Source organism: Gossypium hirsutum, chromosome A08 (genome assembly GCF_007990345.1).
Source record: "Gossypium hirsutum isolate 1008001.06 chromosome A08, Gossypium_hirsutum_v2.1, whole genome shotgun sequence".
Taxonomy (NCBI): Eukaryota; Viridiplantae; Streptophyta; class Magnoliopsida; order Malvales; family Malvaceae; genus Gossypium; species Gossypium hirsutum.
The window spans coordinates 103,215,316-103,240,726 of record NC_053431.1 but is presented as its reverse complement, the minus strand read 5'-3'; the positions used below and the strand labels follow the sequence as shown (position 1 = coordinate 103,240,726).

At 36.4% G+C, this 25,411-nt stretch overlaps 1 protein-coding gene across 2 annotated transcripts; it reads left to right on the top strand.

Annotated features, from left to right (window-relative positions):
- Positions 1–968: 968 nt before the first annotated feature.
- On the top strand, positions 969–24,618 carry LOC107891335 (BEACH domain-containing protein C2). Of its 2 annotated transcripts, XM_016816093.2 has the most exons (32): positions 969–1,263; positions 1,881–3,770; positions 4,857–5,644; positions 6,088–6,786; positions 7,071–7,205; positions 7,483–7,587; positions 7,768–7,881; positions 13,005–13,081; positions 13,675–13,756; positions 14,030–14,353; positions 14,715–15,304; positions 15,692–15,776; positions 15,985–16,179; positions 16,416–16,961; positions 17,055–17,198; positions 17,315–17,794; positions 18,618–18,763; positions 19,410–19,479; positions 19,606–19,689; positions 19,957–20,013; positions 20,094–20,162; positions 20,323–20,409; positions 20,489–20,605; positions 21,235–21,384; positions 21,552–21,636; positions 21,734–21,854; positions 21,992–22,088; positions 22,175–22,288; positions 22,442–22,811; positions 22,893–23,665; positions 23,801–23,923; positions 24,125–24,618. In XM_016816093.2, the coding sequence occupies exons 2-32, from the start codon at positions 2,180–2,182 to the stop codon at positions 24,155–24,157; spliced, it is 8,451 nt and encodes a 2,816-aa protein (XP_016671582.1). In that variant the 5' UTR covers positions 969–1,263; positions 1,881–2,179; the 3' UTR covers positions 24,158–24,618. The 2 variants fall into 2 exon arrangements, with proteins under 2 accessions (XP_016671582.1, XP_040930581.1); XM_041074647.1 differs by lacking the exons at positions 22,893–23,665; positions 23,801–23,923; positions 24,125–24,618 and having other exon boundaries at positions 22,424–22,559.
- The last annotated feature ends 793 nt before the right edge of the window (positions 24,619–25,411 follow it).

The following is a 25,411-nucleotide window of genomic DNA, read 5'->3' as shown; positions in this document are numbered from 1 at the left end:
GACTAGCCGATTAGGTTAGTTAGATCAAGAACGGATTGGACTAGCCGATTAAATTAGTTAGATCAAGAACCAACTAAGTTAGTGGTTTGAAGGACATTGAATTGGTTAAGAATCAGTAAGTACTAAAATGGATACACTAAAAAATACGTATTTTTAAAAATAAAATGTCTGCAATTTTTTTTCTATATTCTTTGAGTATTTCAAAAAGTAGTACTTATTTTTATAGTAACTTATCAAAAAAAGTCTGCTAAAAACTACGAACCATAAAATTAGGTAAAAGTATTACAAAAGCTCATGTATTAAGAGTTGGGTTGCATTTTGTTGTTTTTATTTAAAAAATGAGCAAATTAGTCCCTATATGGTCTCGATCAAACAACAAATTGGTGCTTCTGTTAAAAATTTTTATTCATTTTTACTGTTAAAAACTAATCCATATATGTTAGCATGAAGTACACTATTTAGTTATTCTGTTAGCATCCTCAAATTTTAATAGTACAAAATTGATGAAATTAAAAAAAAAAAATTTACTTTTTGCTCTAATGTAGAAAGATCAATTTATCTATTTTTTTTATAAAAAGGGACAAAATACAATACTAGACCTTCATCGTATTTTTTGCCCATAAAATTATGACTTGCATGACAAATTTGGAAAATGCATGCGACTTAGATTTTAAGAGTTTATCAATTATGGAGTCAATATCATACCATACATTGCCTTTCGTAGATATATATGTTTGCGCGTGAAACAGTCAGTTGATTTCCTTACATTCAATTTGGTTATTACCCTGTTATTTACTAATTAAATAAACTTAATTAAAATTAATCAAATAAATTTAAATTTTATGTAGAGTCAGATTCAAAATTTTTAAATAGATGACATAGTTATCATTACATATAAATCGGTATAGGAATAAAATAAGTATATAGATACTATATAATTTTAAAAAGGTGGTTGGAGATATCAATTAAGTTTAACCACCATTTGTTTTTGACGGGGCAACCGTAAGGAGGTCCGAACGGCAAATTGCTCATTAGTAATTAGTGGCTAAATCCACCTTCTCTCCCGCGTCCATTTCGCCATCCTTTCTCTCTCTCTCGTCTTCTTCGTTTCTCTCTTTCTCATTTTCTGAAACTACATTTTTCTTTTTCTTTTCCTTTTTCAATTTTCTTCAATTTCTCTGTTTCTTTTATGTTTCTCATTTTAATGGATTAATCCAACGGGAAACTTCAAAATTGAACCGGACCGATCCATTTTTCACACAGGTAAGTTCATTGTCTGTTTCACATTACACGATTACATTGTCATTTTCTTGAGAATTATTCATATGAATGACCGGTAAACTGTGACTGGGTTGGTTATTTGGATCGATATTCTCTTGTTTCCTTCTTTCATCAATATTAATTTTTGAACTTCTATGCAAGTTGATCGATTCGTCAATGTGAGAACGGATCATTGTTTATTTATTGTAATTCGGAGAGTTTATATCCATTATTGTATTTTCGAATGCATTATCGCTTCATGAGCTAGATCCCGGACTGCTTGTTATGTCTTACTATTTGATTCAAATTAGATTTTTTTTTCGTCTGCACGGTTAGAGTTAGTTTGATTCTGCGGGGGAAAATGTATTGTGGCTTTCACTAATATGTAAAATTTTATATTCTGTATTTAATTTCGTAAGTATTAATGTTGAAAGTGAAACATAAGGTTATATTTGGCTTAGTTCATGAACGGTTTTATCATTAATTCATTAGTCTATGTTTTGTGCTAAAGAGTAATTTCTCATGGTTTATGGTTGTGCATCTTTAGTGCTAGATTTACAGTTTCAAGAATTGACTGGAGTGGCTGTTAGTTCTCATCTTTTTTATTTTTGTTTTTACAGGTGGATTTGGGTGTAAATAATTCAAATGGATAGTTTCTAGGTGTTCGAAGTAATAATGCAATGAAAGAAGAAGAAGAAAAGAAGCTTGGTGAAACTTCGGTAAGGGGTTGCAGTGCTCCTGCAGTAGCTTCTGTTGTGAAGGACACGATAGAAGCTGCTGTTTCTTTAGAAAATTGAGATAAAGGTGCTGCACAATCTCATGGTAATCAGGTGGGCTCAAATGGATCCTTTCAGACAATTAGAAATACTCTTCTGGCGGGTTTGAGGAGTACTCTCAACATCTAGCAAGCACGTGGGGGATGGAGAATGATTATTCCTCAACTTCTGAACTGCAGCATGATTCTGGTTACTCTTCTCTGGGTTCACCTATAAAGCCTAAGCCAAAAGCTGATATGCCAACTGTATCTTCTGAATTATTACATTTAGTTGATTCTGCCATTATGGGGAGGCCTGAAAGCTTGGAGAAGCTGAAGAATATTGTAAGTGAGTCTGAGTCTTTTGGAAGTAAGGAAGATGTGGATTGCAGTCCATTTTTTGTTGTTGATTCACTTATTGCCACAATGGGTGGAATTGAAAGTTTTGAAGAGGATGACGAAAACAGTCCTCCAAGTGTGATGCTAAACTCTAGGGCTGCAGTTGTGGCAGGTGAGCTAATTCCTTGGCTTCCATGGGAAGGAGATAGTGACATTGTCATGTCTGCAAGGACACGGATGGTTAGAGGCTTGCTGGTTATATTAAGGGCTTGTACGAGAAACAGGGCAATGTGCTCTATGGCTGGCTTATTAGGAGTTCTTTTGAGGTCAGCTGAGAATATTTTTACTCAGGATGTTGGCTCAATAAAGCAGATAAAATGGGACGGAACTCCCTTATGCTATTGCATCCAACATTTGGCGGGGCATTCGCTTAATGTTATTGATTTGCACGGATGGTTTCAGGTCGTGACAAGAACAATTACTACCATTTGGGCACCTCACTTAATGCTTGCACTAGAGAAGGCAGTTTGTGGGAAAGAGTCTAGGGGACCAGCATGTACTTTTGAATTTTTTGGTGAATGCTCTGGCTTACTAGCTTCTGGGGACAGTCGTTGGCCATTTACCAATGGATATGCCTTTTCAACATGGATCTATATTGAATCATTTGCAGATTCATTAAACACCGCTACTGCTGCAGCTGCCATTGCTGCTGCTGCAGCAGCTGAGTCAGGAAAGTCATCAGCAATGTCTGCTGCTGCTGCTGCAAGTGCGCTTGTTGGTGAAGGCACAGCACTTATGCCTCGTTTATTTAGCTTCCTATCAACTGATAATCAGGGAATAGAGGCATACTTTCATGCACAGTTTTTAGTGGTTGAAAGTGGGAACGGAAAAGGAAAAAAGGCTTCTTTACATTTTACTCATCCTTTCAAGCCACAGTGTTGGTATTTTATTGGATTGGAGCATGTATGCAGGCAGGGGCTTATTGGTAAAGCAGAGAATGAATTGAGATTATATATCGATGGATCCTTATATGAAAGTCGTCCTTTCGAGTTTCCTCGCATCTCTAAGCCACTTGGATTTTGTTGCATTGGAACAAGCTCCCCTCCTACAACGGCTAGCTTACAGAACAGTCAACCTCAATTCCCTTTATTTGCTGAAATGGGCCCAGTATATATCTTTAAGGAACCAATTGGGCCAGAAAGAATGGCACGTATGGCTTCTAGGGGAGGGGATATGCTACCTTCTTTTGGTAATGGTGCAGGGCTTCCTTGGCTAGCCACAAACGATCATGTGCAAAGAATGGCAGAGGAAAGTTCTCTATTAGATGCTGAGATTGGAAGTTGCCTATACGTACTCTACCATCCCTGTCTTCTTAGTGGGCGATTCTGCCCAGATGCTTCTCCTTCTGGTGCTGCAGGTGAACGGATTCATCTTTTTCTTTTCTAGTCTTTTCTTTTTTTGAAGGATGAATATGTTCACCTTTAATTTCAGTATTGACATGACCTTTTAGCATGTGACTTTTGGTTTATAGATTCCAATGAAGTGTTTGAGAATACTAAGATCTCCTTGTGTGGGTGTGCTTGGTTCTTATCCTATGCTCTTTTCTATTTATCCATGATTGTGCTTGGTTCTTATCCTATGCTGTTTTCTATTTATCCATGTTCCTGAATTAGAGTATGCTTTACAAGATTGAGTAGAGAAGGGAAAACATTAATCTTATTTTCTTTCTCCTCCCTAAGCCTGTGTGCTATTTTAAAGTTGTATAAGCAAGCTAGATGCTTCTATTTCTAGGTATTGATATGATCCTGGTAGCGGATCAAAAGTTCAATACAACAGATGATTGGATCCTGCTAGTGGATCAGAAGTCCGATATAATCAAGTTTGAGGATATAGATAAGCGGATCAAAACTCACAGGTGCCAATGGGTTCAAGTACAAAAGCACAAGCTGGAAGATACAAAAAGCAATCTTTTGCTTAATGTTACTGATTCTTGGAGATGAAGTCACTTGGATGAATTGGATTATAGAATCAAGGTGGTTAACACGTTGCAAGTTGGAGGAGGAAGATTGTGACAAAAGTGATTTTTATTCATAAGAGATTAGTTGTATCATACTTGTTTGTTTTCCTGTAACTTTTCTCCCCTCTTTATCAGTGCATGCATATCTGGTGGAGGAGCCGTTGATTGCTGGGTGGATGATATGTCAGTTTACTAGACTGTGCATGTAAATTCATCTACTGCTCATGCCCTAGCTTTTTTATGTATTACATTGGTTTGCTTGACTTTTTTCCCTTTTTGATTTGTGGACCTTGCAATATATTTACCATATGTGTGGAGAAAGAATTATCTGTTTATATTAGTTTCTTAAATCATAATTTTTACTTTTTTTCCTTCCTATTTGTCTTCTGCATCATATTTATACTTGGAATTGGTTGCCTTCTTTTCATTCTTTTGCATTCAAGAATTGGTTTGTTCTCACTCAATTACCTTTTTTTGGTGATTCAGGTATAGTGCGCAGGCCCGCTGAGGTTATTGGACAAGTCCATATTGCAACACGGATGAGAGCTGTGGAGGCTATCTGGGCATTAGCTTATGGAGGTCCCATGTCTTTACTTCCTCTGGCGATCAGCAATGTGCATCAAGGTACCTTGGAACCAGAAAAGGGTAGCCCTCCATTGTCTTTGGCTACAGCTTCCCTTGCAGCACCAATTTTCAGAATTATTTCAGTTGCCATTAATCACCCTGGAAACAATGAAGAGATATATCGTAGAAGGGGACCTGAGATTCTGTCTAGAATCTTAAACTATCTCTTACAAACTTTGTCTTCTCTTGGCGTTGGAAAGGATGATGGGGCGAGAGATGAGGAGCTTGTGGCTTCTGTTGTTTCCATTTGCCTATTTCAAAAGCATAATTACGCTCTTAAAGTGCAGCTCTTCAGTACACTGCTTTTGGATCTTAAAATTTGGCGTTTGTGTAGCTATGGCCTCCAAAAGAAACTCCTCTCATCACTTGCAGATATGGTCTTCACAGAGTCATCAGTCATGCGAGATGCCAATGCTATGCAAATGCTTCTTGATGAATGCAGAAGGTGCTATTGGACAATCCGTGAAAAGGACTCCCTAGATTCTTTTTCCCTAAATGGTGATATGCGCCCAATGGGTGAAGTGAATGCTTTGGTTGATGAGCTCTTAGTTGTCATTGAACTTCTAATAGGAGCAGCACCACCTTCAATGGCTGCAGATGACGTCTGTTGTTTACTTGGATTCATGGTTGATTGCCCACAATCCAATCAGGTGAACTCATGTTGTTTTCTAATTTCATTTAGTAGTGCCTTTGAGGATGCACAATTCACTTCTTTTTAATAATTTTTAGATAAAAGTTGAGAGCATTTTTGTTACAAATGTTAGATCATATTGAAGCATGGGTATCTTTGTGATGGCTGCCTATCTTTCTGATTTAATTAAGTTGTGAAAGCACTTAATTTTTAAAGATGTAAACATTCTGATGGGGATACTTAAAATTCTTTTCTTTTCTTTTCTTCTCTGTCATGAATTTTGCTTGTGTATAACTTCTGTACTTTTGTAGTTTCCTTTGTTGGATCAGTATATGATGAAGAATAAGCTGCCCTTGTGGCTATGAGCATGGCTCATATTTCTGGCTGATATTGTGGGTTATCTTGTGTGTACTATTTTCTTATTGTTCTACTTGAAAAATGACTTGCTAGTATTTCTTTTAGGTTGCTAGGGTGCTACATTTAATCCACAGGCTAGTGGTACAACCAAATGCAGCCAGAGCTCAAACATTTGCAGAGGCATTCATTGGTTCTGGTGGCATAGAAACACTCCTTGTCCTCCTGCAACGAGAAGCTAAAGCTGGTGATCACCACATTCCTGAAACTAACACTAGGGCTGATGAAAGTTCATCTGTTCAAAGATCTGAACCAGGAGATAGTGGTGGTGGGGTTCCAGGACAAAGTCAGAATGAAGGATCTCTGAAGGAGAGAGATCAAACTTCTGAAAAGAAAGATTTTGAATCTCAACCCCTTGGTTGTGGGGTCTTTTCTCCTATTCCGAAAGTGGAAAGGATGTCATCTGTTTCTGAAAATACTTTTATGAAGAATTTGGGTGGAATAAGTCTTTCAATTAGTGCTGACAATGCAAGGAATAATGTTTACAATTTTGACAAAAATGATGGAATTGTTGTTGGGATCATTGGGCTGTTAGGTGCTTTAGTAGCATGTGGCCATCTGAAATTTGGTTCACCTGTGTCTTCAGAGATGCCAAGCAGCCTTTTTGGTGCTGAATTAAATGATGCAGGTGGTGGTATGTTTGAAGATAAAGTTTCTCTTCTGCTTTTTGCTTTGCAGAAGGCTTTGCAGGCTGCTCCTAATAGGCTTATGACGACCAATGTGTACATGGCTTTACTGGGGGCTTCGGTATGATAAATATATATTTGCTTTAGTAATAACTTGCCCTTTTTGCTCAATGATAATTTTTCTTATATTTTCTTACAGCTTTTGTTGGTTGAAAAACTTATTGGTCCATTATATTGATTTTCTACTTTTCTGCTTGGATACACTGCCTGTGATATTTCAACTCGCTTAAGTAGAAAGATTATCTCCACTTCGGAGCTATGTTAGCTTCTTACAGTGCCTTGCACTTGCATGTAGCATTGAATTCTTATGTCCTATATGCTTCTTGTTTCTTTTAACTTCCACAGATCAATGCTTCTTCGACAGAGGATGGGTTGAACCTATATGATTCTAGCAATCATTTTGAACATTTGCAACTTTTGTTGGTTTTGTTGCGTGTGCTGCCACATGCACCTAGAGCTTTCCAAAGCTGCGCACTACAAGTATGCTTGCCTGAATTTCTTGGTTGTTTCTTTTGTTTTGTGGTTCTTGAATTAGTAGAAAATAAGCTTTAATTACATTTTTTTTTCTTATGATAGCAAAACATAATTTTCAACCATTGTCAATTTCTGTGTGTATATAGCATTTCTCATCCTGAATTCAACTCCGTTCACATATTGGTCTGTTGCCTTTTGTTTTCACACTTTTAATTTCCCTTATTATGGATTTTCTGTTTTTCTATTATAATACCTGAGCAACTTCTTTTCTATATGATTTCAGGATCTTCTGTTTTTGGCTTGCAGTCATCCAGAAAATAGAAGCAGGCTAACAAAAATGGAGGAATGGCCTGAGTGGATACTAGAGGTTCATATCTCTAACTATGAGGTAATTTTTTCCAACTTCAAAAGCTTTTATCTTTTCTCTATGCTTGTGTCCTTCCCCTTGTCATCTTTGATTGCATGTAAATCTAGCAGTTGGTGTGGGTTGGAATTAGAATTTTAGCATTTTCCAATTACCATTTGACCTTAGTAAATTTGAATTTAATTATACTTCTTGTGTTTCCAGATGGATGCAAGAAAACAGTCTTGTTCAGTAAACTTAGGAGACATAGAGGACCTCATACACAATTTCCTGATCATCATGTTGGAGCATTCAATGCGCCAAAAGGATGGATGGAAGGTTTGTCTTTTGTTGAAATATGTATATATTTTAAATTTAATTAGGTAGATAAATCTTATTTGGATAGATAAGTTTTATTCATATTCTAGAAATATTTTTATTTTATATTTTAGTAGTTTACTAGAATAAGGGAACTATTTTCTTTTTATGTTTTAGTAGTTTATTAGAATAAGGGAACTATTTTCCCAATTAGGATTAGGACTTTTTTTCTCTATTTAAGTTCAATTCTTTAGTTAATAAGAAAAGTACAATTTTATCCAAAGCTCTCTTGAAATCTTTCATGGCATCTGAGCTAGGTTAAAATCTCTAGTAACATCATGGTTAAAACAGCCTTCACTGGAGATAAGAGATCCAGCAATCAAACAGAGGAAAAAAGTTCTACAGTTGAAACAACTACCGAGAGTACAATGACTTAAGGGACAGAGGCGTCTCACCTTTCTTTTCAACTGACATCTCACAAGTTGAATGGCAAGAATTATCTGGAAGGGTCGCAGTCCGTAAAATTAGCAATTGATGGGCACGGCAAGCTAGGTCATTTAAATGGAGAAGTTGAGCAACAACAGGTGGGTGATCCAAAGATGAGCAAGTGGAGGTCAGAAAATTCTATGGTAATTGCGTGGCTTATTAATTCCATGGAAGCTTCCATAGGTAAACCTTTTCTTTTTCTCCCAACTGCTAAAAATATTTGGGACGCTGTGAAAGACACCTATTCAGATTTAGAAAACGCTTCACAGATTTTTGAGTTAAAAATAAAACTGTGGAAAGCTAGGCAAGGGGAAAAAGAAGTTACTCTTTATTATAATGAGATGATGTCTCTTTGGCAAGAACTGGATCAGTGTTATAATGATGAATGGGAGTGTCCCGGAGATGGTGTAAAAGCTATGAAAAAGAAGAGAATGAAAGAGCTTATTTGTTTCTGGCTGGTTTAAATAAAGAATTTGATGAAGTGAGATCTCGGATCCTAGGGAAAAAACCGCTTCCAAAACTTCGTGAGATTTTTTCTGAGGTTAGAAGAGAGGAGACAAGGAGAAAAGTAATGTTAAAGCCAGGGTTTGAAGCTAATGATGATAATTCTGCTCTTGTAACTATTAAAAATAATGATGATAGTGAAAAAAAAAAAAACCTTGGTGCGATCACTGCAAAAAAAAATTGGCACACTCGTGAAACGTGTTGGAAGCTCCATGGGAAACCGACAAATGGAAGGAAAAAGAATGGCAATGGTCGTGGTTCACAATTAGGGGATAGCAGAGCTTTCCAAACAACTAATGGAAATTATGAGGGCCAAAGTTCTCTGGAAGGGTCTCCATTCACTAAGGAACAATTAGAGCATCTACACAAGTTTTTTCAATCACCACAATTTCGGATGAATTTTTCTATTCCTAACTCATCCAATAATTCTTCTTCCTCTTTTGCCCAATCAGGTACTGATTTTTCTATTTTTTTCAGTGTCAAGCCTTGTAAAACAAACACATGGATCGTTGATTCTGGAGCTAGTGATCACATGACTAGCAGCCATTTTCTTTTTTCAACTTACAGACCTTGCGCAGGAAACAAAAAGATCAAAGTAGCAGATGGGTCCTTCTCGGCAATAGCCGGGAAAGGCACTATTAAAATTTCATCTTCCTTGGTTTTACATGATGTTTTACATGTGCCAAATCTAGCTTGTAATCTCATATCGGTCAGTAAATTATCCCAGTCCTCAAATTGTCATATTATATTTGACTCCTCTATGTGTAAGTTTCAGGACATGGTCTCGGGGAGGATGATTGGCAATGCTAAAGAATTTGGTGGAATTTACTTTCTTGAAGACCACCATCTAAGTCAACCAACAACTACTTTATGTTTAAATTCTGTTTCTGATTTTGATAAGGTTATGATTTGGCATTATAGGCTTGGACATCCTAATTTTTATTATTTAAGATATTTGTTACCTAATCTATTTAAAAATAAAAGTCCTTCTTCATATCATTGTGAATTTTGTGAATTGGCTAAACATCATCGGTCATTCTTTCCACCTCAAAAATATAAAGCCTCCAAACCTTTTTCGTTAATTCATAGTGATGATTGGGGACCTTCAAGAGTCTCGACTTTTTCAGGAAAACGTTGGTTTGTCACATTTATTGATGATCATACTCGACTTTGTTGGGTGTTTTTATTAAAAGATAAGTCCGAAGTTAAAAATGTGTTTCAGTTTTTTTATGCTATGGTGAAAACACAATTTCGTGTGAAAATAGAAGTATTTCGAACTGACAATGGTGGGGAATTTTTTAGCGACCAATTAGGTATTTTCTTAACCAAACATGGAATAGTCCACCAAAGTTCTTGTACAAATACACCACAACAAAATGGGATTGCAGAAAAAAAAAACCGACATCTTTTGGAAGTAACTAGAGCCTTGATGTTCACTAGTCAAGTACCACGTTATCTTTGGGGCGAAGCCTTGTTAACAGTTACATATCTTATTAATAGAATGCCCAATAAAATTCTAAATTATAGAACTCCTTTTAGTCTCTTTAAAGATAACTTTTCTAACTCTAAATTGATTACAGATTTATCCCTCCGAGTTTTTGGGTGTAGTGTTTTTGTTCATCTTCACAACCAAGGTAAACTAGATCCTAGAGCAAAAAAATGTGTCTTTGTTGGTTATGCTTCTAATAAAAAGGGTTACAAATGTTATGATCTAATTGATAGGAAGATTATAGTTACCATGGATGTCACATTTGTTGAAACAAAATCTTATTTTCATTTTAATCTTCAGGGAGGAAATTATACTAAAAAAGATTCTATAATTGATCAAGAAGAGACTAGGAATATACAACATAGGGATTCTAATAATGGGGAAGGCGAATTTATAATTAACACAAAAATTAATGATGTTAATGTTAATGAAAAGGAGGATGAAGGTGTAGAGTCTTATCATGAAAATAAAGAACAAACAAAGGAGTTAATTGTTTACTCAAGAAGAAATCGAAATCAAGAAAGTGGAATCCACCAGATTCATCACCAAGAATCCGACCCGCAAGATCCTGTCAAAAGCCCAGGTAAAGCTCATAATCCAGCCAATGAATTTTCTGATTTAGATATTCCAATTGCCAAAAGAAAAGGTGTTAGAAATATTGTCAAATATCCCATGTCTAACTTTGTATCCTATAAAGCCTTATCTTCGACATTCTCAACCTTTGTTTCGTGTCTCGATATTGTCCAAATACCAAAAAATATGAAAGATGCTTTACAGGTTCCTGAGTGAAAGGAGGCTATTTTAGAGGAGATGCGTGCTCTTGAAAAAACAGGTACATGGGAAACAATGGAATTACCTGTAGGGAAAAAAACAGTGGGCTGTAAATGGGTGTTCACAACCAAATTCAAACCAGATGGATCTTTAGATAGATACAAAGCCCGGTTGGTAGCAAAAGGGTACACTCAAACATACGTGATAGATTATCTTGAAACATTTGCTCCAGTGGCCAAATTAAATTCCGTCAGAGTTCTTTTATCAATTGCTGTTATCTTGATTGGTTTTTACATTAACTAGATGTGAAAAATGCTTTCCTAAATGGAAAACTTGAAGAAGTTTACATGAATCCTCCTCCAGGTTTTGAAGAAAAATTTGGAACTCGAGTATGTAACTCAAGAAATCTTTATACGGTCTGAAGCAGTCTCCTCGAGCTTGGTTTGAACGATTCACTCAAGTTGTTAAAAAACAAGGTTACTCACAAGGGCAAGCTGATCACACAATGTTCTATCGACATTCACAAAAAGGTAGAATAGCTGTTATTATAGTTTATGTCGATGATATCATTCTTACAGGAGATGATGTGGATGAAATAAGACGTCTCAAGGAGCATCTAGCATTGGAGTTTGAGATCAAAGACTTGGATCCTTTGAAATACTTTCTTGGAATGGAAGTTGCTCGATCAAGGAAGGGTCTTGTGGTCTCTCAGAAAAAATATGTGATTGATCTTTTAAAAGAGGCTGGGATGAGTGGTTGCCGCCCAGCTGACACACCAATTGATCCAAATGTAAAATTTGAAAATAAAGAAGGTCGATTAGTTGATAAAGGGCAGTACCAAATATTAGTTGGTAAGTTAATTTACTTATCACATACAAGGCCAGACATAGCTTTTGCAGTAAGCTTAGTGAGTCAATTTATGCACTCCCCAATGGAGGAACATGAAGAAGCAGTGTTTCGAATTCTAAGATACTTGAAGAGTTCACCGGGAAAGGGCTTATTCTTCAAGAAATCCGAACAAAGAGGAATTGAAGCTTATACAGATGTAGATTGGGCAGGCTCAATAACAGACAGAAGATCTACATCAGGATACTGTACATTTGTTTGGGGAAACCTTGTGACTTAGCGAAGCAAAAAACAAACTGTTGTAGCAAGAAGTAGTGCAGAGGCTGAGTTTAAATCAATGGCTCAAGGAATTTGGGAAATGGTTTGGTTAAAAAGAATTATGGAAGAGCTGAGGAAACCAATAACTTCACCAATGAAGTTGTACTGTGATAACAAAGCTACCATTAGCATTGCTCATAACCCAGTCCAACATGACAGAACTAAACATGTTGAGATTGATAGACACTTTATCAAGGAAAAGATTGAAGAAGGCCAAGTGTGCATGCCGTTTGTTCCTTCAAAACAACAGATTGCTGACATACTCACCAAAGGACTCTCTAAGACAAGCTTTGATTTTCTTGTAAGCAAGTTAGGCATGATTGATATATATGCACCAACTTGAGGGAGGGTGTTGAAATATGTATATATTTTAAATTTAATTAGGTAGATAAATCTTATTTGGATAGATAAGTTTTATTCATATTCTAGAAATATTTTTATTTTATCTTTTAGTAGTTTACTAGAATAAGGGAACTATTTTCTTTTTATGTTTTAGTAGTTTATTAGAATAAGGGAACTATTTTCCCAATTAGGATTAGGACTTTTTTTTCTCTATTTAAGTTCAATTCTTTAGTTAATAAGAAAAGTACAATTTTATTCAAAGCTCTCTTGAAATCTTTCATCTTTATCCATCTTTTCCACACTGTATCTTTAATTATTCATTTGTACCCCTTAATCTTAAGCATTCCAATTCCATTTAAATTTTCCAGACATTGCTTCCATTTTACAGGATATTGAAGCTACGGTTCATTGTGCAGAATGGCTCTCTATCGTGGGTGGATCTAGCACGAGGGATAAGAGAATTAGGTATCACTCACTAAATCCTGTTTCGTGGTTTTCATTTCTTTTGCTATTCATATGCAGTTGACCTTAGTTGCTTTCCCTGTACTGCCATGTAAAAAAGGCACATGTCTATGTGAGAACATCCTCAAGATGTTTGTGCAGGGGATAATCAAGTTAAAGGACAAATGTCAATTTTGTATTTACACAGATAAAGTAGTCATAATTTCAGTCTTGTGGAATCACTGAGTCATTAAATTCTGTGATTTTGACTTCAATATGAAGTGCCAAATGTGGAAACTTTATTTGTTTCTTTTCTATTCTCTAAAAATCATGCATCGAATAAAGAATTGAACATATTCCATATATTTGCATAGGATGCATAGATGGCTATAAAACTGCATTGATTAAGTTAATCTAAACTCACTGATTGGTTTACATGATATGCTCTTCATGGAGCCAATAAAAAGTGTTAGTTCTGTATAGTTCTTGAATAAGTCTGCTAAAACACTCTTCGGTACAGTGGTTGTTTATCCTTAAAGCTATCATTCATTTTTTTTCCAGATAAATAAGTATAGCCCTTAATATATTCTCATTTCCTATGTGGTTTTATTCTGAAGGCGTGAAGAATCTTTGCCAATATTCAAGAGAAGGCTATTGGGCGGCTTGATGGATTTTGCTACCAGAGAACTGCAGGCTCAGGTAACAATTAGTCATTACAAAGTGCAGTTTGACACATAACTGATAGCTTTTATATATTTTTTCATTTTAAATTAGTAAAGTATCATAGAAAATGGAATATCTATGTAAGTTGAGATAATCGTAAAGAAAGAAAATGTTGAGATAATCGTAAAGAAAGAAAATGAAAAAGCAATCTTCTTTCAACTACCTTCTGCCATTTTAATGTTCTCATAACTGGTTGCTTTCACCGAAATTTTTGTTTGTTTTCATCATTGAGCTTTTCCTCTGTAGCAGACTCAACTTATTGCTGCTGCTTCTGCTGGGATTGCAGCAGAAGGTTTGTCCGCAAAGGATGCTAAGGCGGAAGCAGAGAATGCTGCTCAGCTTTCGGTGTTTTTGGTAGAGAACGCAATTGTAATTTTAATGCTTATTGAAGATCATTTTCGGTTACAAAGTAAAATTTCTAATGCCTCACGGAAAGTTGATGGTAATGCATCTCCAGTTCATATCGCGTCTTCCTTAAATAATCACTCAAATTCAACAGTATCAATCAGTAGAGAATCATCTGAAGCTGAGGATGATGATATATCTGTAGATACTGGCGGGCTCCCTTTTGATGTATGTATATTGTCTCCTCGAAGACACATCTGTATTGCATACCTGAAATTGTACATAATCTATTGATTTATGTTTATATGTAGGTCTTATCTGTTAAACTTCACCATATTCTGTTTTTGCTTTATTTGATAGAATATCTACCTCGGTTTCATAACTTTTGGCATTGGACATGTGATAATTCTTAGGAATGATGTTTTTAATGTTCTTTTAGTTAAAGAAAATGTATATTTCTTGGAATGTCTAGTTGAACATTGCTTTGACTTCCTCTCCCCTATCCCTTGCTTTAATATGTGTTGTTTCTACCCTTCATGTTCAATTACTAAACAATGTCCTTTCTTCAATTGCTGATGCCAATTGGCAGATTTCTGCAACAGCAATGGAACGGCTTACTGCAGCAGCTGCTGCTGAGCCTTATGACTCTGTCTCTGCTGCTTTTGTGTCATATGGTAGTTGTGCTACGGATATAGCGGAGGGTTGGAAATACAGGAGTCGTTTATGGTATGGTCTTGGCCTATCTGAAAAAGAAGTTGGCATTGGTGGTGGTGGCAGTGGCTGGGAGTTGTGGAATGCTGCTTTGAAAAAGGATGCCAATGGAAACTGGATTGAACTTCCCCTAGTGAAGAAGTCTGTAAACATGCTCCAAGCTTTATTGTTGGATGATTCTGGGCTTGGCGATTGTCTTGGTATGGGTGGTGGATCAGGTACTGGGATGGGAGGAATGGCAGCACTTTACCAGTTGCTGGACAGTGACCAACCATTTTTATGCATGCTTCGCATGGTACTTCTTTCAATGAGGGAAGAAGATACTGGACAAGACAACATGCTCACAAGGAACGTAGGCATAGAAGATGGAATGTCGGAAGGAGTGAATCACCAAGGAGGTAACAACATGTCTTTAGATGACAGTGCTCAAATGGCTGTTGGAAAACCATGGTCCTCTTTGGTGTGGAGGTAAGTTAAATGGAGGAAATCGTAACCAATAACATGATCCATATACATTTCTCTGCACTTTGCTTTGTTGTTTATGTAAGTTAATCAGAGGAAACCTGAACCAATTACCACATATGGGCCAAAACTATATATTTCTGTGAGCTTTTGTATGTTGTGTATTTAAGTTAAGCAGAGGAATTGTAACCAATAACCACATATGAGACATTAATCTCTTTGCTTTTCCTATAATTTTCTCCTGCTTTTATTTTTCTTCTTCCAAAAAGGCATGTACCCATCCCACTAAATATATTTGTGCTATTTGACTATGTAGTCCAATGGTATTGTTTCCGCTTCACTTCCAAGATTCATATAGGAGTTTTTGAATTTAATCATTTTAATTACATGCAGTGTGCTTTCTCCTATTTTGAACATGCCAATCTCCGACTCCAAAAGACAAAGAGTTTTGGTAGCATCCTCTGTTCTCTATTCTGAGGTTAGTTCTAATTGAATCAACTTAGTGGGAAACATGAGCAAACCTTTTAACCATTTAGCTTCTCTTGTTTGCTTCTTTATCGACATTTTTTGTGACATAGAAATATGTTTTCTTCTTCTTTGCTAAGTTCTCTTCTATTATCATATTCATGCTATTATCATCATGTCATAAGCAAACTATCGGTTGTTGATCAGTATGTATGCTGCAGGTATGGCATGCTGTTGGGAGGGACAGAAAGCCACTTCGTAAACAGTATCTTGAGGCCATTGTACCACCTTTTGTTGCTGTTTTGAGGAGGTGGCGACCAGTTTTGGCAGGAATTCATGATCTTGCTACTCCTGATGGTTTGAATCCTCTTACCGTTGATAATCGCATATTGGCTGCTGATGCACCGCCATTAGAGGTTCTCATTATCATTCTTATCTCCTAACTTTAAATCCCTTCTCGTAAGGTGTCAATCTGTCTTTCCTACTGCTATTAGTGCTAATTTCCTATTCCCAATGTATTCACATATGCTTCTCGATTTTGCATGAATCTCTTAAAGGAGTCTGCATTTATTCTCAACAAAGATTTTGTTATTGTCGACCTTATTCTACATCATTTGAGGTTCTTTAATTTTCTTTAATTTTTTCTTTTCAGGCAGCCCTTGCAATGGTCTCTCCAGCTTGGGCTGCTGCTTTTGCATCACCACCAGCTGCTATGGGATTGGCAATGATTGCTGCTGGTGCTAGCGGAGCAGAAACTCCTGCTCCTCCAACAACAGCACATCTTAAACGTGACTCCTCCATGCTTGAGCGCAAAACAGCTAAGCTGACCACTTTTTCTAGTTTTCAGAAACCTCTGGAGGTTCCTACCAAAACACCATCTCACCCAAAAGACAAGGCAGCAGCAAAGGCTGCTGCCTTGGCAGCTGCACGTGATCTTGAACGCAATGCAAAGATTGGTTCTGGAAGAGGTCTCAGTGCTGTTGCAATGGCTACTTCTGCACAGCGGAGGAATGCTAGTGATATGGAGCGGGTGAAAAGATGGAATGATTCTGAAGCCATGGGGGTTGCTTGGATGGAATGTCTGCAACCATTTGATACAAAATCAGTCTATGGGAAAGATTTTAACGCTTTATCCTATAAATTTATTGCAGTCCTTGTTGCAAGTTTTGCTTTAGCAAGAAACATTCAGCGATCAGAGGTTTTGTTACTGCTTGCTGTCATTATTGTCACTAATTTCCTAAGGCAAAAAATAAAAATTGTTTAAATAGATTCATCTACTTTACTTTTCCAGACTGATAGGCGTGGACAAGTTGATCTAGTTGCACAATATAGGTTATTCACTGGGATACGTGCTTGGCGCAAACTTATTCATTACTTGATAGAGATGAAATGTCTCTTTGGGCCATTAGGGGACCAATTTTCAAGCCAGGCACATGTAAGTTTTGAGACTTACTTTCCTCCTGTATGGCCATAGTATATGTTGCTAGATAATGGATTTGATTTCTTCTCCCCTTGCCTAACATTTTTCTTTTCCATTTATGGTATGTGTAGATTTTCTGGAAGCTAGAGTTTACGGAAAGCCCTTCTAGAATGAGACCATGTTTGAGAAGGAAATACATAGGGACTGATCATATTGGTGCTACTTCTAGTTTTGAGAATCAAAATGATGCGAAAAAGAATCAAGAGAATGTCATAAGCTTGTGTAATGCCCCTATTATAGCAGCTGAAGCAATTTCAATGGAGTTAGTGAATGAAGATGATGAACAGCCAGAAATTGATAATGTAGATAACAGAACCTCTAAAAATGGCCAAAATGGGGAAGATCCACCAAGGCTGTCTAGAATAACTGAGCAACCCTTGCAGAAATCAATAGAATCTGCTTATACTAAACTTGCCAATGTGCAAGACTTGGTCCAAAGTTCATCAGAAATAGCTCCTGGGTATGTTCCTAGTGAACATGATGATAGAATTGTGTTTGAACTTCCTTCTTCTATGGTTCGGCAACTGAAGGTTATGCGAGGAACCTTTCAAGTAAGTTTTTAAAATCGAATTAAAAATCCTTGCAGATTATATGCAGTGATCTTGTTGCTTGTTAATGCAATTCATTCTTTGATGGTGATGTTCTTAACTTTAGTGACTTCAATTCTAAAACCTAGATGATAAATTCTGACGCCCCTGATTCCAGAAAGTACTGATAAGCTTTTCTTTAATTAGGGTGACATGTTCTGCATTTAAGTCATAAAAGGACTGGCTGATTACAAGAACTAAGCAACTGTTCTTGAATCTTCAGAGAAGAGCGACTTTTTTTTATTTAGCATGCTGCTGATTTTGGGAAAAAGTGTGAATTTAATGGTAATATAATTGTTAAATTCCTTTAAGTGAGAACTATGCTGCTAACTGTTATGTACAATGATAATTTGTATGAATATACTTGCGTGTGTCTATATTGGAGAGGGCTACAAGGACAGATGGACCCCAGGTTAGAATCTTTAGCTCAGAAACTTCCCCTGTAATGTTTTCTTCCAGAACCAGCTGGTTTGGCCACTGATTATGCTACTAAATATCTTTTATGATCCTGGCTTTCTGTACAAATTGTGAAATGTGAAAGCGAAAGTTTTTTCATGACTAACATAGAACCCTGATTGGTGATGCTGTCCCCTTCTGCCCTATGATAATTGACTTTGGCTACTAGTTTTCTATGATTGGTCAAAGAGAAATTCTCTGCATTTTGTTTCCTAAAACATGATGGAGAGCACAATTGCAAATTTAATGCAAAATTGTCCTTACTCTTTCATATTTGTTAACTCATACAAGAAAAGAAGGGTTTTTTTATGAGCTATTCTCCATTTTTCAGGTGACCACAACGAGAATAAATTTTATAGTTGATAACACTGAAAGCAGCATAGGGCCTGATGGTTCTGAAGGAAACTCTGAAGTAAGAAATAATAAAAAAGATCGTTGTTGGCTGATGACTTCTCTTCATCAAATATATAGCAGAAGGTGAAGTTATAGTGGTGATATTATGTTAGTTTTTGTTCTCGTTTTTGTTCATGCTGATTTAGAAAATTTAAGTATAGTTGTTACTTTGTGCTACAACTTTTTTGTCATTTGACATCCTAAGCAGTGTATTGATCATCATTGTCTCACAAAATAAGCCTAGATATTGCCAACAAACCTTGATTACATGTGAGCATGCATGCATTCCTATATTTGTAAAGATGCATGCCTAGAAAATGAGAAGAGAAAGAAAAGTCTTCTGGCATTTTTTGTGACACTGTCTTTGTTTCTCTCATTGTGCCTGTTAACAACCAGAAATCTTCTAGAAATTCCTTAGTATTCTAAACATGTTGATGTGAATTTCTTCACAGAGCACTGCCGTTGGATATAACCTGCATAACAGAAGTGTCTTTAGACTGTAAAATCCAGTAAAATAGAGTGAATTTTAAGTCTTCTCTCTGTGTGCTTATTGCTTATTAATATTAGCAGGAGTTTAGAGGTATACTTTATTTTAAAATTGGCATTGTAATCCATAGCAAAATATTTCTTGCTGCTGCATTCAAAGATCTTTTGGCTTTAATCATCTAATGCTGCTTTTGCTTTAGCATCTGCTGTTGCACCTCATTTTGCTAGTTTATATTTTCCATAGGTATCTCCTAAGGAGAAGTGCTCTGGAGCTGTTTATGATTGACCGTTCTAATTTCTTCTTTGATTTTGGGGTATGTTCCTATAGAAAAGATGTATGCTTTTTACGGTTGTTGATCTATTATATGCACCTCTTTTGTGAATCCTTGGCTTTGTTATTCTTCTTTGTTCTTTTATTTAAAAGATAATACTTGATCCAGAGTTCTGAGGGCCGAAGAAATGCCTACCAAGCTATTGTTCAAGCAGGACCCCCTCATTTGAACAACATTTATCTTGCAACTCAGGTTTGCACTTTGCTTGGAGATTTTGTTTATTTTGAGACCTAGAATGTGCTCATATATACATATGGAGAATATCATTTGTATTTAAAACAAAAAGAGTGGAAAATTTACGGATATCTCTCTCTTTTTTTGAGGGAATTTGAGGATATCTTTCATCTATAAAATGGGGTTCATTTGAAGGTATCTAATGGTGTAAATGTTAACTGCTTTTAACAAGGACTCATTTTTATTCCCATTCCTGAACTAATAAATTTTTTTTTTATGTTGTAGAGACCTGAACAACTCCTGAAAAAAACTCAGTTAATGGAGCGCTGGGCTAGGTGGGAGGTATGAATTACTGTGCACACATATAACTCACTTGTATTGAATAAGCAGCATAATTATTGTCTGAATTATACCTTCTGCAGATCAGCAATTTTGAATATTTAATGCAGCTAAATACACTGGCTGGGCGTACCTATAATGACATCACTCAGGTCAGTGTTTTCTAGAGTGCACTTTAACGGGTTAGTACTTACTTTTTCTGGGCAGTTTTGTATAATATCACTTAGCTACTTTTTCTGCCTCTCTCTCTTTCTTTCTTTTTTCTTTTCTTTTTATTATTATTATTATTATTATTATTATTTTTACTTACAGTATCCAGTATTCCCGTGGATTCTTTCTGACTACAATTCAAAGAGTTTGGATCTTGCTGATCCTTCAGCATTCCGTGATCTTTCAAAGGTGTTTTGACTTCAATTTTGCTGGCACTTTGTCTCTGCACTCTCCTTTTCTGCCATTATAACTTCATCTGTATTTGCAGCCTACTGGGGCACTAAATCCAGACAGGCTTAAGAAATTCCAAGAGAGATATGCTAGCTTCGATGATTCAGTCATCCCCAAGTTCCATTATAGCTCACATTATTCAAGTGCTGGAACAGTAGGTTTTCTCTTTTGCTTAAAATTTGTCGTCATACTGTTGTGGTGGTTATTTAAATTGCTTCAAATAGGAGCACTGTTGGACACTTGGATGTATGCCTGCAATTCACGAACAAATAGGGCCATTGTTGGACGGTTGTATGCAATGTCTGTGTTGCCTGTTGAGTGTCTTACGAAAATAACTTACATTCTGTACTATCTTCTGTTAGCCTTACAAAATATGTTTTGCAAGATTGACTAATTCCCTTTATGGGGCCAACATGTTTCTTGCTGTGCCGCTAAAAGTTGTAGTTTATCTCCTTTAGCATGTTGGTTTGGTTCAATGAAATTTTGCAGTTGCATTGCACATCTTCCATTTCACTAGGTAGTATGTTTCATTTTAAAGGTAATTAACTACTATTTACTTTGATTTCAGCATCAATTGCATTGTCCTCGGAATTATTTGCTAGGATTTATTTGAAACAAGTTGTAACAAAATGGATTTCCTTGCCTCTAATTCTTGTATCCTATTTTTTGACCGAATTATTCCATTAGTTTCTATCCAAATTTCAATATTTATGCAATTAGTCAATTAGGTGAATTTTGATATCATATTATAATTTCTTTTATTTGTATCTGGTCTTCTTGCAGGTGTTATATTACCTTGTTAGAGTTGAGCCATTTACATCTCTTTCAATTCAGATGCAAGGTAGAAATTTTGGTCAGGCAGACCGTGTGTTTTCAGATGTTGCTGCTACTTGGAAAGGAGTCCTTGAGGACATGAGTGACGTGAAGGAATTGGTATGTGTTTTTTATTTTGTCTATGAGAAAATCAAACTTCTCTTTTGCAAAGAACGAATAAGATTTTATCTTGTACCTTGTAATTGTTGCATTTACATGCATTTGTACTTCATAGATTATCAAAAAAAAAAAAAAAATTTGTTTTTATTTTATTCTATTTATGTTAGGTTCCTGAGCTGTTTTACCTACCTGAGATGTTAACCAATGAAAAATCAATTGACTTTGGAACAACACAATCAGGAGGAAAGCTTGGTATGTACTACCCGAGTATCCTCTTTTCATTATCCGAAGAGAAATAAATGCCAGTTGTGCTAGTTCTGATTGTTATTTATTTATTTCCAATGTGCAGGTTCAGTCAAACTTCCACCTTGGGCTGAAAACCCTGTTGATTTCATTCATAAACATCGAATGGCTCTTGAAAGTGAGCATGTGTCTGCACATTTGCATGAATGGATTGACCTTATATTTGGGTCTGTTTTCTTTTGCTTTCTCCTCTTTCCTAAAGAAAGGCTATTGGATTTTTTTTAATAGTAATTGTTCATTGAGATTCTTGTTTCAGGCAATCTTGAATTTATTAGAACTTACTGGAGTGAATTGGAATGTTCAGGTATAAGCAACGGGGTAAAGAAGCTATATTGGCAAATAACACATTCTCTTATATTACATATGAAGGGACAGTTAATATTGACAAGATCTCTGATCCAGTAAGTTGTTTTACTATTTTTTTCCCCATTGTCTGCTCTATTTGGAACTTTCACATTGTCTTACACATTTATTATATAAATAAAAGGTAAAACAGCATGCTATACAAGACCAGATAGCTTATTTTGGACAAACTCCATCCCAGCTTCTTACTGTTCCTCACATGAAGAAGATTCCATTTTCAAAGGCTCTCCATTTGCAGGTAGAAATTTCATTCTTGGTTCGCCCTTTCTATTTTTAGCTTTGATGCAGTGTTATATGAAAACTTTATCTGCAATTACTTCCCTTGTGATCCGAATAAGGTCCTTAAAATTGAATATGCTAAAACTGATTACAGTGAACATTTTAATGTCAGACAATCTTTCGAAACCCAAAAGAAGTCAAACCATATGCTGTCCCGGTCCCTGAACGGTGCAACTTACCTGCAGCTGCTATTCATGCATCTGAAGATGCTGTCATAATAGTTGATAGAAATGTGCCAGCAGCTCGTATTGCACAACATAAGTGGCAACCATTCACTCCTGATGATCAGGGAAAACCATTTGTATTTCAGCATGGACAGGCAACGGCAAGCTCTGCTAGTGGAGCACTTACAAGAATGTTCAAAGTACCAGGAGGCTCAGGTTCTGATGAGTGTCAGTTTCCCCAGGCACTAGCATTTGCTTCATTTGGGATCAGAAGCTCGTCTATTGTTTCCATCACGTGTGATAAAGTAATTATCACAGGTAACCTATTTATTTACATTGTTCTGCCAACTTTTAGTTTCAGTTAAATTTAATGTCTGATAAACTTTCAACGCTTCCTAGGCGGACATGCAGATAACAGTATCAAGATTTTGTCACCTGATGGAGCAAATACACTAGAAACGGCTTTTGGACACTGTGCTCCTGTCACTTGCCTTTCTCTATCGCCAGATAGCAACTATCTCGTGACAGGATCACGGGACTCTACCGTATTACTTTGGAGGATTCATAGGGCAAATACATCCGGCTCAAATAGCACACCTGAGCCACCTGCTTCCCCTCGCAGACCACCCTCACCTGCTAGAGCTAATTTAGCTAAAATCATAGCAGATAAAAGCAGGCAGCATTGGATAGAAGGTCCCATACATGTCCTTCGAGGTCACCACAAGGAAATTCTTTGTTGCTGTGTCAGTACGGATCTATGTTTGGTTGTTTCATGTAGCTTTTCATCAGATGTTCTTTTGCATTCTATAAGAAGGGGTCGCTTGATTAGACGGCTTGCTGGTGTGGAAGCTGACGCTATCTGCCTTTCATCTGAGGGAACCATTTTAACATGGAACCAATCGAAACGAACTCTCAGCACATTCACTCTCAATGGAGTTCTGGTTGCAAGAGCACAACTTCCTTCCTTGGGTGGTGTTGGTTGCATGGAAATTTCCATGGATGGTAAGAGTGCTTTAATTGGAATGAACTCAACTTTGCGCAATAACAGCCGGGACTCGAGTTTGAAGAAAGCCGTAGTTGATGATTCGGCTCTTGAGTCAGAAGAGAACAAAATAAACAAATTGGATATACCATCACCTTCCATTTGCTTTTTGGATCTGCATACTCTCAAGGTATACAAAAATGTTTAAGCAGATTCTATTATGCCTTAATCCCCATCTGCACCTCCTGTACATAAATCAATGCGGCATGTTTGTGGTTTTGGCTTACATTAATTTTCTTTTTATGTGCCACCTTCTCATTTGCAGGTGTTCCATGTCTTGAAACTCAAAGAAGGTCAGGATATTACAGCTCTTGCTTTGAACGAGGATAACACAAATCTTCTAGTGTCAACTGCAGATAAGCAGTTGATCGTTTTCACAGATCCGGCCGTAAGTTGAACTTTTTCCTTTTCTCCATTTCTTGGTTCTTCTTCAGTCATTTAGCCTAAATATTAATTACTTTTTAAATGATCCTTGGAGATAATATTTCAAAAGAAAAAAGCAGGAGCAACATAGCTTTAAAACTACTAATCTTAAACCAAAACTGTTGAATTAAAAGTGTTTGAATTCATATCGTTTCATCGGATGTAGTTGAGCAAGAAAAGTGGTGGATCAGCTGCTTAAGCATAGTTTAGGAAGGTGAAGGGCTCAGCCCTGTTATAAATGTCGTGGTCTTCTATCCAGCCCTTGAGTTTTTTGATTGGCTAAAGAATGAGTATAGAAGATGCACTATTGATGCCACCAGGATCGATTGTGTAAAGAAGAAATCAAGCGAATAACAAACACGACTTAACCGCGCCAGCTGCTCTTCATGTATATAAAATATAATGAAACAACCCTATAATGATATGATTAACAAACAACTGGGTTCTATGTTACTCGGACTTGAAGATGAGTATCAGATACGGGTAAGTTCAAAGAATTTCTTTAAACTTTTTTTTTTGATGTATTTGGATGGTTATATCTCATACCCCATGTGCCAAATCCATAAACTACTTGGAGGCTTGTTGAAATATTCAGCATTGTTTATTTCTTATATTAAAATATGAGAATGAGAAATCGAAAGCAGATCATCTTCTGTTGTATTCATTGTCCCTCACTTTTTGAAGCTTGTTTCAAGGGGGAAAAAAGAACAACTTTTATCATTATTGTTGGAACTTAGAAATCAGAATGAAGAAATTTGACAGAAACTTGAGCTTGAAGGCTCGATGCTTGCTGAACAAACAAGAAAATTCAGCTAAGAAGCTTTGAGCAAAACAAACAGAATCGGGCAAGAATTTGAGAAAAGAAATGCTTGAGTAATAAAAAGAAAATGAAGAAGAAAGTGTGTATTTTTCATTAACTTGAAATTGAGGCATAATGCCAATACATATACCAGTCAATAAGCTAGTCAAAACAAACAAATTTCATCTAAACAATTACCTACTACCACTAAGTAACCTTGAAACTTATAAAACATGACTTGCACACATAGGTAAGCTGATTTACCAATCTATCAGCACTTAATTACATAAAAAACAATACAACTAAGTTCATTTTCAACTAAGTAACAAAACCAATAGTTGAAGTAACAAAATGAAAAAGCAGCTTGAACTTTAGCTGCAACTGCATGGCTCGGCAGCTTCTCTGCTTCTTGTCTGCATGCAGGCCAATCTTCAACACTCCTGCTTGGCTTGCATGCTGCAAATTCCCATCTTAGCTCTCAAATCTTCAAACCTTGACACACAAAGAGGCTTTGTCAGGATATCAGCAAGTTGATCCTCAAATCTGCAATGAATTAGTTTCACTTCTTGAGCTTGTTCCATTTCTCTAACAAAATGAAACTTTATTTTGAAATACTTTGTTCTCCCATGGAACACTAGATTCTTTGCGATTGCA

Coding starts and splice junctions, on each gene's coding strand:
- LOC107891335 (XM_016816093.2), top strand. CDS start 2,180: ATGGAGAATGATTATTCCTCAACTTCTGAACTGCAGCATGATTCTGGT. Junction 20,014..20,093: donor AGCGCTGGGCTAGGTGGGAG/GTATGAATTACT, acceptor TACCTTCTGCAG/ATCAGCAATTTTGAATATTT. Junction 21,385..21,551: donor TGAGTGACGTGAAGGAATTG/GTATGTGTTTTT, acceptor TATTTATGTTAG/GTTCCTGAGCTGTTTTACCT.